Source organism: Rhinoraja longicauda, chromosome 35 (assembly GCF_053455715.1).
Source record: "Rhinoraja longicauda isolate Sanriku21f chromosome 35, sRhiLon1.1, whole genome shotgun sequence".
In the NCBI taxonomy this organism is placed as follows: domain Eukaryota; kingdom Metazoa; phylum Chordata; class Chondrichthyes; order Rajiformes; family Arhynchobatidae; genus Rhinoraja; species Rhinoraja longicauda.
This window is the reverse complement of record NC_135987.1, coordinates 14,508,332-14,527,772: the sequence shown is the minus strand read 5'-3', so window position 1 is coordinate 14,527,772 and position 19,441 is coordinate 14,508,332. Positions and strand designations below refer to the sequence as shown.

At 47.2% G+C, this 19,441-nt stretch overlaps 1 protein-coding gene across 1 annotated transcript in view; it reads right to left on the bottom strand.

Moving 5' to 3' along the window:
• cdh23 (cadherin-related 23) overlaps nucleotides 1-19,441 on the bottom strand; it is a 694,191-nt gene that overhangs the window by 499,690 nt on the left and 175,060 nt on the right. Inside the window, exon 8 of the mRNA XM_078428607.1 lies at nucleotides 15,157-15,285. Within this exon, the coding sequence (XP_078284733.1) occupies nucleotides 15,157-15,285 (129 nt within the window). The remainder of the gene's footprint in view (nucleotides 1-15,156; nucleotides 15,286-19,441) is intronic.

The window sequence follows — 19,441 nt, the reverse complement described above, 5'->3', positions numbered from 1 at the left end:
CCGCATTTGGACCGTAGCCCTGAATGTTGTAGCATTTCAAGTGCCCATCCAAATGCCTCTTAAACGTTGTGAGTGTTCCCGCCTCCACCACCACCCCAGGCAGTGAGTTCCAGACTCCAACCACCCTCTGGGTGAAAAAGTTCTTTCTCACATCCCCCCGAAACCTCCCTCCCCTTACCCTGTATCTATGTCCCCTCGTTGTTGAACCTTCCACCAGTGGAAGAAGTTCCCCGCCATCTACCTTATCTATGCCCCTCATGATCTTGTACACCTCGATCATGTCCCCTCTCAGCCTTCTCTGCTCCAGAGAAAACAACCCCAGTCTGCCCAGTCTCTCCTCATAGCCGAGGCTCTTCATCCCTGGCAGCATCCTGGTGAATCTCCTCTGCACCCTCTCCAAAGCTATCACATCCCTTCTATAATGTGGTGACCAGAACTGTACACAATACTCCAGCTGTGGCCTCACCAGTGTTCTGTACAATTCCATCATTACCCCCCTACTTTTATATTCGATGCCCCGGCTAATGAAGGCCAGTAACCCATATGCCTTTTTAACCACCCTATCCACCTGTCCTGCTGCCTTCAAGGACTTGTGTACCTGTACTCCAAGGTCCCTCTGTACCCCTGTCTTCCCTAGGGTCCTTCCATTCATGGTGTACTCCCTCTCCAAGTTATTTCTGCCAAAGTGCATCACCTCGCACTTTTCAGGATTAAATTCCATCTGCCACTGCTCCGCCCATCTGTCCATCTCATCTATATGTTCCTGCAGCTTGCAGATCCTTTCCTCGCTATTCACCACCCCCCCTAACTTTGTGTCATCTGCAAACTTGCTGATCATGCCCTGTACGTTGACATCCAGATCATTAATGTAGATTACAAACAGTAAGGAACCCAACACCGATCCCTGCGGCACCCCACTGGACACCGGCCTCCAGTCACAGAAGCAACCTTCTACCATCACCCTCTGCCTTCTGTCACTAAGCCAGTTTTTTATCCATTTTGCCAAGGTGCCCTGGATCCCATGGGCTCTTACCTTCTTGACTAGTCTCCTGTGTGGGACCTTGTCAAAAGCCTTACTGAAATCCATGTATACCACATCCACTGCACTACCCCCATCTACCTCCTTGGTCACCCCTTCAAAAAATTCAATCAAGTTAGTCAGACACGACCTTCCCTTAACAAAGCCATGTTGACTATCCTTAATTAACCCTTGATCCTCCAAGTGAAGACTGATTCTGTCCCTCAGAATCTTTTCTAGCAGCTTCCCCACCACCGATGTCAGACTCACCGGCCTGTAGTTCCCAGGTTTATCCCTACTGCCCTTTTTAAATAATGGCACCACATTAGCTATCCTCCAGTCCCCGCTAGTGCTATCTCATGGCCCCTTTTTGCTCTCTTAATTTCTTTTTTAAGAACCGCCCTACACCTTCTGTATTCCTCTAATGATGTCTGTGCCTTAAGTTCTTTATGCCTTCCAAAAGCCCCCCTTTTTTTTCGAACCATTCCTACTAAATCGAAGAGAGGCTGTGAAAATTTGTGCCAGAGCCCCCACAATCTCCTCCCTTGCCTCTCTCAGCATCCTGGGATACATCTCGTCAGGGCCCGGAGACTTATCCACTTTTAAGCCTGCCAGAGCCTCCAGCACCGCCTCCCTGTCAATAGCAATATGCTCAAGGACATCACAACCCTCCTGCTCCATTTCTAAGTCCGCATCGCCCTCCTCCCTCGTAAAAACAGATGCAAAAAAATCATTTAAAACATCTCCTACATCCTCTGGCTCCACACACAGCTTTCCACTATGGTCCCTGATGGGCCCCACTCTTTCCCTCGTTATCCTCTTACCCTTGATATACCTATAGAACACTTTGGGATTTTCTTTTATTTTGCCCGCTAGTGCTATCTCATGGCCCCTTTTTGCTCTCCTCATTTCTTTTTTAAGAACCGCCCTACACCTTCTGTATTCCTCTAATGATGTCTGTGCCTTAAGTTCTTTATGCCTTCCAAAAGCCCCCCTTTTTTTTCGAATCAATCCTACTATATCGTTCGACATCCAAGGTTCTTTGGACTTGTTTGTCCCACCCTTGAACTTTAGGGGAACATGCTTCCTCTGTACTTTTTCAATTGTTCCTTTGAATGACTCCCACTGTTCTGATGCGGTCCTCCCCACGAGAAGCTGATCCCAGTCCACCAGGGCCAACTTCTGCCTTATCAGATTAAAATCGGCCTTGCCCCAATTTAGAAATTTTCCACTTTCCTCTGGTCCCTCTTTATCCTTTTCCATTACCACCTTAAATATCACTGAATTGTGATCACTGTCACCAAAATGCTCTGCCACTGACACTTCAGCCACCTGTCCGGCCTCATTTCCCAAGATTAAGTCCGATACCGCCCCCTCCCTTGTTGGACTTTCAACATATTGGCTCAAAAAGCCCTCCTGGATGACCCTTAGGAACTCTGCACCCTCAGGGCCCTTGACACTTTGGCTATCCCAATCAATATTCGGGAAGTTGAAATCCCCTACTATTACTACCCTGTTGTTTTCACACACCCCCGAGATTTGCCTGCAAATATGTTCTATTTCCCTCTGACTGTTTGGGGGTCTGTAGTATACACCCAGTAAGGTGCATGCCCCTTTTCTATTTCTCAATTCCACCCAAATAGCCTCATTTGAGGAACCCGCTAATATGTCATCCCTTCTTACAGCAGAAATAGATTCTTTGATTAATACTGCAACACCCCCTCCCTTTTTCCCCTGCTCTCTGTCTCTCCTGAAGATTCTATATCCTGGAATATTGAGCTGCCAGTCCTGCCCTTCCTTCAACCATGTTTCCGTAATGGCAACAATGTCGTACTCCCATGTGTTCAGTAACACCTTCAATTCATCCCCCTTGCTTCCAATACACCTTGCATTAAAATAAATGCCGTTCAGACTTGCCCTACCCCATTGTGCTGGGGCATTCTTGTTCTGCCTCCCAATCTGACCAGTTTTTTCCTCTATATTTTCCTTCTCCTCACCCCCTATACTAGCTCCATGCTGTATCCCAACCCCCTGCCAAATTAGTTTAAACCCTCCCCAACAGTGCCAGCAAACCTCCCCACCAGGATATTGGTCCCCCTCTGGATAAGGTGGAGACCGTCCGGCCTATACAGTTCCCACCTTTCCCAGAAACAGGCCCAATTATCCAGAAAAACGAATCCGTCCCCCCTGCTCCAACTCCTGAGCCACACATTAAACTGCTCTATCCTCCTATTTCTATACTCACTAGCTCGTGGCACAGGGAGTAATCCAGAGATTACAACCTTAGATGTCCTACACTTCAATCCTCTACCTAGTCGTTTTTTTAACTCTCTTCCTAGCCCCCTAAATTCTCCTTTCAGGACCTCTTCCCTTATCCTACCTATATTGTTGGTACCTATATGTACCACGACCTTTGGCTCCTCTCCCTCCCCTTTCAGGATATCCTGGACATGCTCAGACACATCACGGACACCGGCACCAGGGAGGCAAACCACCATCCGGGTCTCCCGACTGCGTCCACAGAATCGCCTATCTGACCCCCTCACTATAGAGTCCCCTGTCACTATCGCTCTCCTCTTCCTTTCCCTACCCTTCTGAGCAACAGGGCCGGACTCCGTGCCAGAGGCCCGGGCGCCGTCGCTGCCCCCAGGTAGGCTATACTCCCCAACAACACCTAAACAGGAGTATTTATTGCCAAGGGGTACATCCACTGGGGTACTCTCTCGTCCCTGCCTCTGCTCCTTGCCCCCCCTAACCGTGACCCATTTGTCTACCTCCCGTGGTCTTGGAGTGACCACCTCTTTATAACTCCTCTCTATAACCTCCTCACTCTCCCTGACCAGACGGAGGTCATCAATCTGCCGCTCCAGGTTCCTAATACGGTCCCTTAGGAGCCCCATCTCGTCGCACCTGGCGCAGATGTGGATGTCTGGAAGACTATCAGACTCCCAGATTCCCCACATCCGACACCCAGAACAATAAACTGCCCTGGCAGTCATACTCTCCAAACAAAGCCCCGTGCTCGGTTACTAAACCTACCGCCCGGCCGCTGCTCCACCCGCTCCAACCGCCCACCCAAAAGAACTGAGTGATCTCCTGGGAGAGGCGAAAAACCGGATAAAAAACCCAGGCCAATTTGGGGAAAAAAATCCAGGAAATTCCTCTCCGACCCCAAGCTAGGCGATCGAAACTTGTCCGGGAGATCACACAGGTCTTACTCCTTACTATCTCCACACAATACTTCCCAAGCTGCTGCTACTTGCTGCTGACTCAAAACCCTCATAAATACAAATCGAGCATGTGTAGAGTTGTGCATTACATTGGAAATTGTTTTTAATCTGCTGACCCTGTGGCTACCAGCAAGTAGAACAGTCTGAATTTAATTGACTGCACCAACCCCAGAGGATTGGTTGTAAAAGTCAATCACTGACATCGTGAAATCCTGTTCACACAATGGCTCACCATTAAATACTGCCTTGTAAATACTGACATAGGAAGCCTTACCCCTCTGAAAATGCCAGCACTCCCGATATGCCTTCTCCTGCAAATCTTACCACAACAACCACACCCCCTCCCACTTGCAAATCCTTGGGAAATTCCTTCATGTAGAGACACAGTGGCAAACTCCCATGGAAGCCTTTTCAACCATCTACTTGGTGAGGAGAAATATTGCTTTGATCAATTAACAGAGATTGTACCGGTGTCCAAAACACTCAATACACATCAGTATAAGCCTATAGTATATCACAAACAACTGCAGATGCTGGTTTATAGCAGAGATGGATACAAAGTGCTGGAGTAACTCAGCAGGTCGGGCAGAATCTCTGGAGAAAAAGGATAGGTAACGTTTTGGGTCAGTGCCTAAAGATGGATCTGAAGAAGGGTGAAACGTCACCTATCCTTTTTCTCCAGAGATGCTGCCTGACCTGCTGAGTTACTCCAGCACATTATGTCCATTTTAAGCCTGTAGGAGTATTGGTTGCAACATGAGTCGGCAAAAGAATTAGTAGTTATGCATCGCCTGGTCAAAGGGTTGAATTCGCAGGGCCCTTCACACTCAAGAATTCCTTTGAAACATGGTTGCTGTTGAAAAGCTGGAAGACGTGCACACAATTTGCACAGAGCAATGTTCCCCAAACGGCAACAAGACTGTGGAGACATCTTGTCGAGATCCCATGTAGAGAAGACCAACATCACCCAACAAGACTCCAGGGGGACCAGTTCCCAGCTCACACTCCAACCGTGCCTCAGGATTTCTTTGGAACCAAGGAGTCTGAGGAAAGATTTACCAATGGTGCATAAAATGGTGGGGGCAGGCACAGAATGAACAGAAGACAGATGGTTCTCTCAGCACCGTGTCCAGTGCTCATTGTTTTAAAAGGGAGCATTCGCCTTTTAAAGAAAGACTAGACCAAGTGGACCCGTTGGGCCCAAACCTCTCCTGCATTGGTGCAGCACCCTCTCCTCCCCCCTCTCCCCTCCCCCTCCCCTCTTCCCTCTCCCCCTCCCCCTCCATCCCCCTCAATCCCCTTATCCTCCCTCCCCCTCCCTCCCTCCCCCCCTCCCTGGGAGATAGATTTAAACTTTAAAATGTGAATAACTTTAAAAATATAACACCGATTTCAATGAAACTTCTTGCATTAGCACCAAAGGGACGACGGTGAGTAAGGTGGGCCTAAAATTGTCGCGCTATCGTGTACCGTTTTGGCTGTAGTTCAGGAACAAACAAACAAATGAGAGTTTTAGTTTATAGATGAGATAAGACTATGGTGGATCTTTAGATTTCCCTTTCTCAAAGGGTTGGGGTAGAATTATCTTTGAATATTTTTAAGACAGAGATAAATAGATCCTTGATAGGTCGGCATGGTGGCGCAGTGGTAGAGTTGCTGCCTTACAGCATCAGAGACCCGGGTTCGATCGCGACTATGGGTGCTCTGTGGAAATTGGCTGCGGACCTTTTAGCTACCATGTTTCAAAGGTAATTTTAGACTGTAATGAGTCCCGGGGCTTCAAGGTTTTGAGAGGCGATGCAGAACTACAAATTCTTTTGCCAACAAATGTTACAAACCAGTATGTCTACTGGTGTGTTGAGTGTTTGTGCCATTGGTATATTCTTAGTGTGGAGTTTGCACATGAACCGCGTGGGTTTTCTCCGGATGCTCCGGTTTACGTCCCACGACACACAGACATAAGGCCAGACGCAAGGGCCGGTAGGGGGATGAACCGGGGCAATGCCTCCTGTGCCGTCAAAGTGGGCTTTAGGAGGCCCCCCCCGCCCGACTCAGATGGCCGGGCGAGGAGAGGGACGTCGGTTCCTGGGCTGAGCCGGTCGAAGGTGATGGAGGGAGCCTGGGGTTAACCAGGATCGGGAACCGCTCCCGTAGACCGAGCGCGCGGGCCGAAGGAACTTTGGGCTTTGGAAACGGCGCCAAAACTTGGCGCGCGTCCTGCATGTGTAAATACGCAAAAGGAATTTCACCGTGCGGTTACACACGTGACAAATAAAGCAGCATTGAGTTTTGTAGGTTAATTGGCTTCTGCAAAAATTGTTAATTATCTCTAGTATGAAGAATAGTGCTAGTGAAGGGAGTGATCACTGGTCGATGCGGACTCAGTGGGCCGAAGGGCCTGTTTCCACGCTGTATCTCCAAAGACTCAAGTCCAAAATAAAGCAAGGTGGGAAAGCTTATTGTTAGTGGACGGGCAAATTGAGTTGAGGATAAAATCAGATTGGCCGTGACTTGATGAAATGCAGACACGAAGGGCTGAATGGCCTTATCCTGCTCCTCATGCATCTGCTCAACTGAGGAAATGGATCCCTATTTCAATTATATCACTGATCTAATTGCAAAGGCACACTGTGTGTAGGAAAGAACTGCAGATGCTGGTTTAAATCGAAGGTAGACACAAAATGCTGGAGTAACTCAGCGGGACAGGCAGCATCGCTGGAGAGAAGGAATGGATGACATTTCAGAATGGTCTCGATCTGAAACGTCACCCATTCCTTCTCTCCAGAGATGCTGCCTGTCCTGCTGAGTTACTCCAGCATTTTGTGTCTATCTGCAAAGGTGCACTGTTTTACTATCATTAATATTAATGTCTTTGCTTTCTGTCACTTAAAATATATTTTAAGCAAGATTGAACTTTTTTAAACAACTTATTTTTTAAAATTATTCAAATGAATGTCAGCTAATCAGCGTTACTGAAGGCAATTGGCCTTCAGACCATGATACGGAGATGGGGCCTCAGAGATATGGCCTCAGGATCCTCCACCCCAGGCCCAGTCTCCCTTCGAGGACCTCTCTACCCAGCAGGGTTGCTGCAGCAAGCAAAGCCCACAGCACCCACAGCACCAAGCAGAGTCCACACCACCCACACCACCCACAGCACCAAGCAAAGTCCACAGCACCCACAGCACCCACAGCACCAAGCAAAGTCCACAGCACCCATAGCACCAAGCAAAGCCCACAGCTCCCACAGCACTAAGCAAAGCCCACAGCTCCCACAGCACCAAGCAAAGTCCACAGCACCCACAGCACCCACAGCACAAAGTAAAGCCCACACCACCCACAGCACCAAGCAAAGTCCACAGCTCCCACAGCACCAAGCAGAGTCCACAGCTCCCACAGCACCAAGCAGAGCCCACACCACCCACAGCACCAAGCAAAGTCTACAGCTCCCACAGCACCAAGCAGAGTCCACAGCACCCACAGCACCAGTGCAAGCCGCGGGTTCCAGGCTTCTGAACTTGCAAGATATCCAACACGCCACACTGATCAACAATAAACCAAGCCATTCCCCAAGAATTAGAGTCAAAGAATCGTCCTCGTGGCCCATCAGGTGCATCTGCAGTTCCTTCCTGCATGTTGTTTGGGGTCAGTGTGTTGCCTTTGTCCTGCTTAAAGGGAGAGGGGGAATTTTTAAACCCTATTCTCAAATATTTTGCGATCCACTTTATTTATCGACTGATCTCGGTGGGGCATTTATTGCTTATTCCTGACTTATTCCAACTGATAGTCAACTATGTCGGTTGTTTAGAGATGCATTTAGCAGACCAGAAAACGACAGGCGAACCTACCTTCCTTGCAGAATAGTTGAGAACCATGTTTGTGTTGGCTGCCAATGCATTTGTTGCCAAGACCAATCTACTTCAGATGTTCAGGGAAAGATAGACGAGCCATGATTGAATGGCGCGGTCGACTTGATGGGCCAAATGGCCTAATTCTGATCCTATCGTTTATGATACCAGGCATAATACCAGGCTATTGCTCTTTTTCAAAATAATGCCACGAGACTTCTTGCCGGACAGATCAGCTTCAACAACGCAGCATTCCCACCCTGAAGTGCCAGGATCACCTCATGTGCTCCCTCATTTATTTATTTTTAGATTTAGAGATACAGCGCAGAAACAGGCCCTTCGGCCCACCGTGTCCGCACCGCCCAGTGATCCCCGCACATTAACACTATCCTACACCCACTAGGGACAATTTTTTTAAAACATTTGCCCAGCCAATTAACCTACAAACCTGTACGTCTTTGGAGTGTGGGAGGAAACCGAAGATCTCAGATGTCACGGGGAGAAGGTACAAACTCCTTACAGTGCAGCACCCGTAGTCAGGATCGAACCTGAGTCTCCGGCGCTGCATTCGCTGTAAGGCAGCAACTCTACCGCTGTGCCACCGTGCCGTTTAAATCTCTTATATGTTTATAAAGCGTAGGTTCACTAGGTTAATTCCCGGAATGGCGGGACTGTCGTATGTTGAAAGACTGGAGCGACTAGGCTTGTATACACTTCATCTCTGTACTTCAATCTATGATAGTTCAATTTAAAAGCAAGAACTCAGTGTATACCAAGGACTAGCCACCACTGTGTGTGAGATGGTGGTGGGAAAGACAGAGCACTGTGTGGTTTACATCGTGTCAAGTAGGACAACTGAAAGCACAAGATATCCCTGAGAATATCCCTTGGGGTGTAAAACAACCGTTGTATTTATGTTCATTTAGAAGCATTTGTTGCAGCGAATAATTAAATTCTATTATGTAGTAATTTCATTAAATAAATGCAAGTCTCTGTGTATCATTTAATTTCCTTGATATAAAAAGGATTAAGAGATTTGGAGCTGGTTTTAATTATATTTATAATGGATATAACAGAGGTTTTGAAGTCTCTCTTCACTATTCTAACATATTAACCTCACACAGGGAAAAGCGCACTGGATCGTCTCTGAAGCCACTGCTATTTGCATCTAAACAGCGAACCGCAGGGCCTATTATTGTACGTTTTAGAAGAGTACGCCAGTATGCCAGTAATTATTTCTGACCGAAAGCACATAGGTTGAATACTAAACATGCCAACAGTGACACAAGCCCTTGTTTCCCATTATTGCAACAGTTGAAGGAAATGGTCGATTGAGCCTCATTGATACATGAGCACTTAATCTTTACTATTCACTCTAATTATCTTTAAATATTTAATTAAAGGGATTGATGCACTGCTGAGCAAGGCTGTATACAAAGATAGGGGCTGTAATGTGGATATTAATTGAAATACCTCAGGAAGATTTGGTTCTAACCAAGTAGCCCTGCACATTTTTAGAAGTTTAAACAAGGAATTCCAGTTCTATTGCAGGTTCAACACTTAGACAATATACATTAATGACTTGGATGAAGGGATTAAAAGTGACATTAGCAAATTTGCAGATGACACAAAGCTGGGTGGTAGTGTGAACTGTGAGGAAGATGCTATGAGGTTGCAGGGTGACTTGGACAGGTTGTGTGAGTGGGCGGATGCATGGCAGGTGCAGTTTAATGTGGATAAGTGTGAGGTTATCCACTTTGGTGGTAAGAATAGGAAGGCAGATTGTTATCTGAATGGTGTCAAGTTAGGAAAAGGGGACGTACAACGAGATCTGGGTGTCCTAGTGCATCAGTCACTGAAAGGAAGCATGCAGGTACAGCAGGCAGTGAAGAAAGCCAATGGAATGTTGGCCTTCATAACAAGAAGAGTTGAGTATAGGAGCAAAGAGGTCCTTCTGCAGTTGTACAGGGCCCTAGTGAGACCGCACCTGGAGTACTGTGTGCAGTTTTGAGGGCGTGCAGCGTAGGTTCACTAGGTTAATTCCCGGAATGGCGGGACTGTCATATGTTGAAAGACTGGAGCGACTAGGATTGTATACATTGGAATTTAGAAGGATGAGAGGGGATCTTATTGAAACATATAAGATTATTAAGGGTTGGTCACGTTAGAGGTAGGAAACATGTTCCCAATGTTTGGGGAGTCCAGAACCAGGGGCTACAGTTTAAAAATAAGGGGTAGGCCATTTAGAACGGAGATGAGGAAAAACTTTTTCAGTCAGAGAGTTGCAAATCTGTGGAATTCTCTGCCTCAGAAGGCAGTGGAGGCCAATTCTCTAAATGCTTTCAAGAGAGAGCTAGATAGAGCTCTTAAGGATATCGGAGTCAGGGGGTATGGGGAGAAGGCAGGAATGGGGTACTGATTGAGAATGATCAGCCATGATCACATTGAATGGCGGTGCTGGCTAGAAGGGCTGAATGGCCTCCTCCTGCACTTATTGTCTATTGGACATTCAGAGTTGTTGAGTTCATGGGCCACCATAAACCTTCACCATCTCAGGGACAAACAACTCACTTCAACAGAGTCATTTACTGAATTTAATTGATTAGCAAGATTAAAGTTGAGTAATTCCACACCAATGCTTTGACATCGCAACTAGAAACATATTTCCAAATCTCTACATTTTTAAACCTAGTGCGTCAAAACAATTACATGATGCATAGACTTGCATTTATATATTGAACTCACTCCATCTCAGAAATTCATTACTTCAAAGTGCAACACCCGTAGCCCTTATATACTCCAACATGTTCAGCTAAATATTGACGCAAAGATTTGTCAGCTCGTTTATTTTTAGTGGCATTTGGTCGGGGAAGCTGGTGCGTAAAGTAACTTTTCTGTAATCTCTTAGGTGGTTGCTGAGTTACCCATCCACCTGGACCAAAACAATGGACGTGTTAAACTGATGTGAGGCTGGAATGGGTGCCCAGCTCCAACACAATTCCTCACATTGAGCCCTCCGCCACTCTGACAAGACAGCAAGTCAAATTCCCAATGTGTGGAACACAGAGTAAAGATGATAATCGTGCATACCTTCATCTTTCTAAATCTGAGCAGCTAATAACTTTAGTCATGCATCCATGGGAAGGCTGATGGATTGAGTCAGAGTCAGAGTCTTACAGAATGGAAGGTAGACACAAAATGCTGGAGTAACTCAGCGGGACAGGCAGCATCTCTGGAGAAAAGGAATGGGTGGCGTTTCGGGTCGAGACCCTTCTTCAGTTCAACAACAGTTCAACAACAGAGCTTTATTTGTCATTCGGTACCAAGGTACCGAACGAAACTACATAGCAGTCACACAAAAAAGAACACAAGACACATAACCCCAACACAAACGTCCATCACAGTGACTCCAAACACCCCCTCACTGTGATGGAGGCAACAAAACTTCCACTCTCTTCCCCACGCCCACGGACAGACAGCTCGTCCCCGACCGACCCGCATAGTCCCCGCAAGGGGGTGGAAGTCCCCGCGGCCGAGTCGCACCGGGCGCTGAAACTTACAACATGGAAACAGGCCCTTCAACACAACTTGTCCTTCAACACAACTTGTCCACAACACAACAGGCCAACCAAGATGTCCTATCTACACTAGTCCCGTTTGCCATCATTTGGCCCATATCCCTCTAAATCTTTCCTATCCATGTACCGGTCTTTTAAACGGTTTTCTAGTATTCCCCGTAACCACTTCTTCTGGTGCTCGTTCCATATATCCACTATCCTCAGTGGAAAGGTTGCCCCTCAGGTTCCTATTAAATCTTTCCCCTCTCACCTTAAACCTAGGTCGCATGGTTCTTGATTATTTACCCGGGGTAAAATTTGGTACGAGGTCTGATAAAATAATGACGACTTTAATATGTTCAAAGGATTAAACTAGACTCGTGGCATTGCTCAAATAGGCATTAGAACAGTGTTTTAATGGGCCTGTACCACTTAGGCGATTTTTTAGGCGACTGCCGGCGACTGTCATAGTCGTAGCAGGTTGGCAAAAAAACGGCGACTGGACCCCACCCCTTCGACAATGTCTACGACAAGCTAGGACAACCTACCACCTAGTCGACGTCAAGTTACGGCAAGCGACCGACAACCGGCGACCCAATCGTCGCGAGTAGGGCGTCCATCTACGACCGCGCCTACGACAACCTACGACCATGCAGGCGACAACCTACAACAACTGAAGTCAACCTACGTCTACCCGTGACAAGCTACGACAAGCTACGACCCTGTCGGCGACAACTGAAGACAATTCACGTCATTTTGGCCTCCGGTTTTGACGCCGGTACCTGTCGCCGGTTGACGTAGGTTGACGTAGGCAGTCGCCAATGGAATTCACCAAAGTCAGTACCAGCGATAACCTACGTCACCTGGCGACAACATACGTCACCTGGCGACAACCTATGACAGCTCCTACTTCAGGATATGTCAAGCTACGCTCATTGGCGTCAAACCCACTGTCACTGAAAATTTTTCAACATTCTGAAAATCCAGCGGCGACCAGAAAGACGCTACGACTCTTTGGAGACGACTCACGACCGTACAGGCGACACCCCAGCGACCGTGTGGTGACAGCCTAGTCGCCTGTAGTCACCTAAAAAATCGCCTAAGTGGGACAGGCCATTAAAGTACCTCTGAAGGAAGTTACAATTTCTGAGACATATGAATCAGTCACGATTTGAACACAGCGGCACACAGGCTTTATGCCCTTACGTAAGGAAAATCATTCTTGAGACGCGAGTCACGTGATGGATAAGGGGGAACTAGTAGATGTAATATATTTAGATGGAAAAAGACATTCAATTAGTTACCACACAACAAGTTCCTATTAAAAGTAAGGGTTCATGGGCTGAGATAATACATTAATATGCACTGAGAATAAATCCCTGAAGAAACAAAAACAATACTCAAGTCTTATATCTAAGGCTTATCTTCCTCCACATACGTATTTCTCATGAGCTGGCATCTACAACTCTCTGGGGCAGAGAAAGCCAGCGATTCACTACTTTCTGCAGCAAGAAAATGTTTTGTACCTTGGTTTTTAATGACCATTCCCTTATCTTCAAACCCTCTTCAAGAAACAGGCCCACATACGTGAATTTGAGATAGCCCCAAATACAGCTAACACAGCAAAGGACAACTGGTGAAAAGCATCTCAACATTACTCCGTCATGTTCCCTTCGGACCTTACCTGCTTCAATAAGGTCAACACTTATTATTCTAAACTCCAAAGAATACAGTCCTAACATGCTTAGTCTATCCGGAGAGACAATGGTCACATCCAAGGAATTAGCCTGGAGAATCCCCTTTGCACTGCCTAGGTCCCCTTTCTTTGGTTGGCGGACCCTAAGTGCGTGCACTACGCCAGGTTTGTCTTCACCAAGATCGTGTCAACACTTCCCTATTGCTAAACTCCAAACTCTTTGCAGTAAGGTGGCTCAGTGTTACGACTTGCTACCTGGCAGCACCAGAGACCCGGGTTCGATCCTGACCACGGGCGCTGTCTGTACGGAGTTTGTACGTTCTCCCCCTGACCTCCATGGGGTTTCTCCGGGTGCTCCGGTTTCCTCCCACACTCCAATGACAAACAGGTTTGACGGCCAATTGGCTTCGGGAAAAATTGTAAATTGCCTCTGGTATGTGTAGGATGGTGTTAGCATGCGGGGATCGCTGGTCGGCGCGGACTCGGTGGGCCAAAGGTGTTTCCGTGCTGTAACTATAAATTGGACTAAACTAATGGCCATTTGCAATCTCAACCTCTTGCGAAACTTGCCCACCAGTCTGTTGAGATTCATACACGTTTACAACAATCCCTTTATCCTCATTGTGTAGGAAGGAACTCCAGACGCTGGTTTAAACCGAAGGCAGACACAAAATGCTGCAGTAACTCAGCGGGACAGGCAGCATCTCTGGAGAGAAGGAATGGGTGATGTATCGGGTTGAGACCCTTCTTCAGACATCAGAATGAGGGTCTCGACCCGAAATATAGAAGAATGAGAGGAGGTATAAGATTATTAAGGGGTTGGACACATTAGAGGCAGGAAACATGTTCCCAATGTTGGGGGAGTCCAGAACAAGGGGCCACAGTTTAAGAATAAGGGGTAGGCCATTTAGAACTGAGATGAGGAAAAACGTTTTCAGTCAGAGAGTTGTGAATCTGTGGAATTCTCTGCCTCAGAAGGCAGTGGAGGCCAATTCTCTGAATGGATTCAAGAGAGAGCTGGATCAAGCTCTTAAGAATAGTGGAGTCAAGGGGTATGGGGAGAAGGCAGGAATGGGTTACTGATTGAGAATGATCAGCCATGATCACATTGAATGGCAGTGCTGGCTCGAAGGGCCGAATGGCCTCCTCCTGCACCTATTGTCTATTGTCTATTGAAACGTCACCCTTTATACTCATTTGCAGTCTCTTTCCATTTAAATAACCTGCCCTTTGATTCTGTTCCCACAAACTCCCATATTAATTTCAATTTGCTAAATTTTCGGCTACCAACTCAACCTGTCCCAATGCATCGTCTCAACACCTTCATCATAACTTGCCTTTCCACCTTTCTTAGTGACATTTTAAAAATCCTCGCCAAAATACATTTACGAAGTTGTTGCTCCAATGCTGATACCTTATTTAGTTTTAGTTTTAGTTTTAGAGTTACAGCGCGGAAACAGGCCCTTTCGGCCCACCGGTTCCACGCCGACCAGCGATCCCCGCATATTAACACTATCCTACACCCACTGGGAACAATTTTTACATTTACCAAGCCAATCAACCTGCTTACCTGTACGTCTTTGGAGTGTGGGAGGAAACCGAAGACCTTGGAGAAAACCCACGCAGGTCACGGGGAGAACGTACAAACTCCGTACAGGCGGCACCCCCTAGTCGGGATCGAACCCGGGTCTCCGGCGCTGCATTCGCTGCAAGGCAGCAACTCTACCGCTGCGCCACCATGCCGCCCCAGGGGTTAGCTGAACTATTTTGCAGAGAGATAGATGTAAAACTAAACGCTGCTACTCACCGGAGGGGAGTTTTCATGTATGTTTGTGCTGTAAGGAAGGTTGATGAAGATAGGGTCCATGTCCTGGATGTCTGTTATAGTGATCGCCAGGTTGGCCAACGTGGAGAGCGGGTGGTCTTTGTCCTGGTCCTGAAACAAAGAGAAATTAATTTACATTTATTTATCTCAGCCTTTTTGTTCCCATTTCTGCGACGGATTTCTTAACCGTGCCATCGTTCGGCTTATCCTGTACACCAAGTGTGGGTTGGTAGAGGGGTGGCAATCAAGGTCGCTGGAGAATGTACCACATCCTTGTATCACCTCACAAAGGCAGACACCATGGCTAAAGTTCACTGCCCTCTTTTACACAACAGCGTGGCACATGGGTGGCACAGCGGTAGAGTTGCTGCCTTGCAGCGAATGCAGCGCCGGAGACCCGGGTTCGATCCCGACTACGGGCGCCGTCTGTATGGAGTTTGTACGTTCTCCCCGTGACCTGCGTGGCTTTTCTCCGAGATCTTTGGTTTCCTCCCACACTCCAAAGACGTACAGGTATGTAGGTTAATTGGCTTCGTAAATGTAAAAATTGGCCCTAGTGGGTATAGAGTAATGTTAATGTGCGGGGATCGCTGGTCGGCGCGGACCCGCTGGGGCGAAGGGCCTGTTTCCGCGCTGTATCTCTGAACTAAACTAAATTAAACAACAGCACAGATCGTGGCTGTTTGGGGAAAACCTTCAGCGCCCTCGAGGTGGCTCAAGGTCCCGAGGACCTGACAATGGAGGAGAGCAACGTCGAGACCCTTCACATAAACATGGACCAAATGGCATGTTCCCATGCTGTGTTCTTCCACAATGGAACAACACCACACATCAACAGTAGCTACACACGTCGACAAGTATGTCGGTCAATACGGGCAGCAGAGTGGTGCTGCTCCACAGCTCCAATGACCCAGGTTCAAACCTGATCTTTGGTGCTTTCTGTGTGGAGTCTGCATGTTTTCCCAGAACCCAACATGCATTTCCTGCTGGTACTCACACAATAGACAATAGACAATAGGTGCATGAGGAGGCCATTCGGCCCTTCGAGCCAGCACCGCCATTCAATGTGATCATGGCTGATCATTCTCAATCAGTACCCCGTTCCTGCCTTCTCCCCATTCCCCTTGACTCCGCTATCCTTAAGAGCTCTATCCAGCTCTCTCTTGAATGCATTCAGAGAATTGGCCTCCTCTGCCTTCTGAGGCAGAGAATTCCACAGATTCACAACTCTCTGACTGAAAAAGATTTTCCTCATCTCAGTTCTAAATGGCCTGCCCCTTATTCTTAAACTGTGGCCCCTTGTTCTGGACTCCCCCAACATTGGGAACATGTTTCCTGCCTCTAACGTGTCCAACCCCCTTAATAATCTTATACGTTTCGATAAGATCTCCTCTCATCCTTCTAAATCCCCAAAGGTGTGTCGGTCGGTCAGTCGGTTGGTTAAATAGCCACTGTAAGATTGCCTCCTGTGTCGGTTAGGGTAGAGTATTAATGGGTGAGGGAAGAACAAAATAAGATGTGTAAAATGCTCGCTGGTGGTCAGCATGGACGTGGTGGGCCAAAGGGTCTGTTTCCATGCTTTGTAAATCGTCAATTCTGACTGTAAAATATATCCCGAGGCAGTGAAAGACTTTACACAAGCCCAAGTCATTCTTTCTGCTCAGAAGTTGATGAATTTCCCATTGGTTTCTGGAGCAGTCATGCTCATTTGCAAGTGAAATCAGGTTGTCAGAAAGCAATCACTCCAGTTCCTTTCATGCAACGCTAGTATTTCATTCAAGTCAAACTGTGACACAAGTACCGCTGTGACAATCTGCAGACACAAGGAGCCTGGCTGCATGCTCAGGTAGACACTAAGCAACGAGCTGTTTCTTTGAGAGATAACACCAGTCCATCAGTTTGCGGACAATTGAACAACAATCCACACGAATCCTCCCCATTGTTTGCACATTTAATCCTTGTTGCTTGACCCATCTCCAAATTAAGAGATGCTCACCAGAGCCATGAGCAGCAAGTGATCTACTTGCATGTGCTCCCTGACTAACGATGCTTCGGCTTACAATATTTCCACTTTACAATGGTGCAAACGCTGGGCAACGGCAGCGACCAGTGGCTCGCTTCCACCCACGTGATCAGGTGTATGTAAACGCATTTCCACGTACAATATTTTCGGTTTCCGACGGGTTTATCGGAACGTAACCCCATGGTAAGTCAAGGAGCACCTGCAGAAGAGTCTGAAGAAGGGACTACACCCAAAACGTCACCCATTCCTTCTCTCCAATGTCACGCCCCATCCCTTGCCTGTCCCACTGGGCTACTCCAGCATTTTGTGCCTACCTTTAGTTCGAAGGAGAGGTTGCACAGACTTGGATTGTTTTCTCTGCAACGACAGAGACTGAGGGGAGACCCGATAGAAGTAGGTAAAAATATGAGAGGCATAGAAAGGGGAAGCAGTCAGAACCTTTCTCTGGGCGGTGGAAATGTTAAGGACTAGAGAGCATAGTTTTAAGGTTAGTGGGGTAAAGTTTAAAGGAGACGTGTGGCACAAGCTTGTACACAGAGAGTAGTGGGTGCCTGGAACGTACCACTTGGTGTGGGGGTGATGGATGCATTTAGGAGGATTTTAGATGGGCACATGGATATGTGGGGAATGAAGTGCGGGGAGAGGAGATGAGTTTAACTTGACATCATGTTCACTACGTACATCACAGGTCAAAGGGCTTGAATCCTATGCTAGACGGTAAGATGTCCTATGATTATTTCAGTCATATTTATTAACCACCATTGAACCAGCTCTAATCAACTGAGTTAATAGGTTTGAGCTAATTTTCCAGATTTCTATTTCGCCGATTTCAAGTGAATGCATTCAGTAAGGGGTAGTATAAGAAAATAACTGCAGATGCTGGTACAAATCGAAGGTATTCATTCACAGAATGCTGGAGTAACTCAGCAGGTCAGGCAGCATCTCAGGAGAGAAGGAATGGGCGACGTTTCGGGTCGAGACCCTTCAGGGGGGAGACTGATGTCAGGGGGGCGGGATTCAGTAAGGGATCTAGTTGGGCGACCCAGTGGCGCAGCAGTAGAGTTACTGCCTCACGGCGCCAGAGACCCGGGTTCAATCCTGACTACGGGTGCTGTCTGTTTGGAGTTCGTACGTTCTCCCCGTGGGTTTTCTCCGGGTGCTCCGGTCTCCCCGCACAATCCAAAGACGTGAAGGTCTGTAGGTTAATTGGCTTCTGTAAATTGTCCCTAGTGTGTAAGATAGAACTAGTCGTGTATGGGTGATCGCTGGTCGGCGTGGACTCGGTGGGCTGAAGGGTTATTGCCACACTGTTATCATCATATCATATATATACAGCCGGAAACAGGCCTTTTCGGCCCTCCAAGTCCGTGCCGCCCGGCGATCCCCGTACATTAACACTATCCTCCACCCACTAGGGACAATTTTTACATTTACCCAGCCAATTAACCTACATACCTGTACGTCTTTGGAGTGTGGGAGGAAACCGAAGATCTCGGAGAAAACCCACGCAGGTCACGGGGAGAACGTACAAACTCCTTACAGTGCAGCACCCGTAGTCAGGATCGAACCTGAGTCTCCGGCGCTGCATTCGCTGTAAAACAGCAACTCTACCGCTGCGCTACCGTGCCGCCCGTGCTGTTACTCCAGCACTTTGTGTTTGACTTAATCTTCACTTGTGTTATTTGCGGGAGCTTGTTATGTACAAATTGGCCAGAAAGTTACCCGCGGGGGTAAAAAGCCACCACATTTTAAAAGGTCCTTCAGACTATTAACTACTTTGCAACATCCCTAGAATGTAAAAGGCAGTATTAAAAATTCAAGTCTTTCACAAGCACAGAGGTCAAATTTAGCCACAATAAATGAACATTGCAAATGCATCAAGTCAAATGGCATCATCTCTCTCTGATGCCGGAAGTCATTAATGGCTGCAAATTAAATTCTAAATAAATGAATAATAAATGACACTGGCTTCTAGGTTATTTGTCATTGCCTCTGATTAATATGCTAACATTGATATAGACGCCAACCAAATTGCCTGCAATCACATTCTGCTGCATAAAAAGCAAATCCACTCAAATTAATTTTAATGTTGATTAGCCTTTGTACAATTTCTCCAATTGATGGCCTCTTTTTGCTGTTAGTATTTTACATGTTCCATAGATTTCCTCGCACTGAAATGTGCACTCCTGCATCTCCCTCTCCCCTCCTGAATCAATAAGACAACCATCTCTCTCTCTCTCTCTC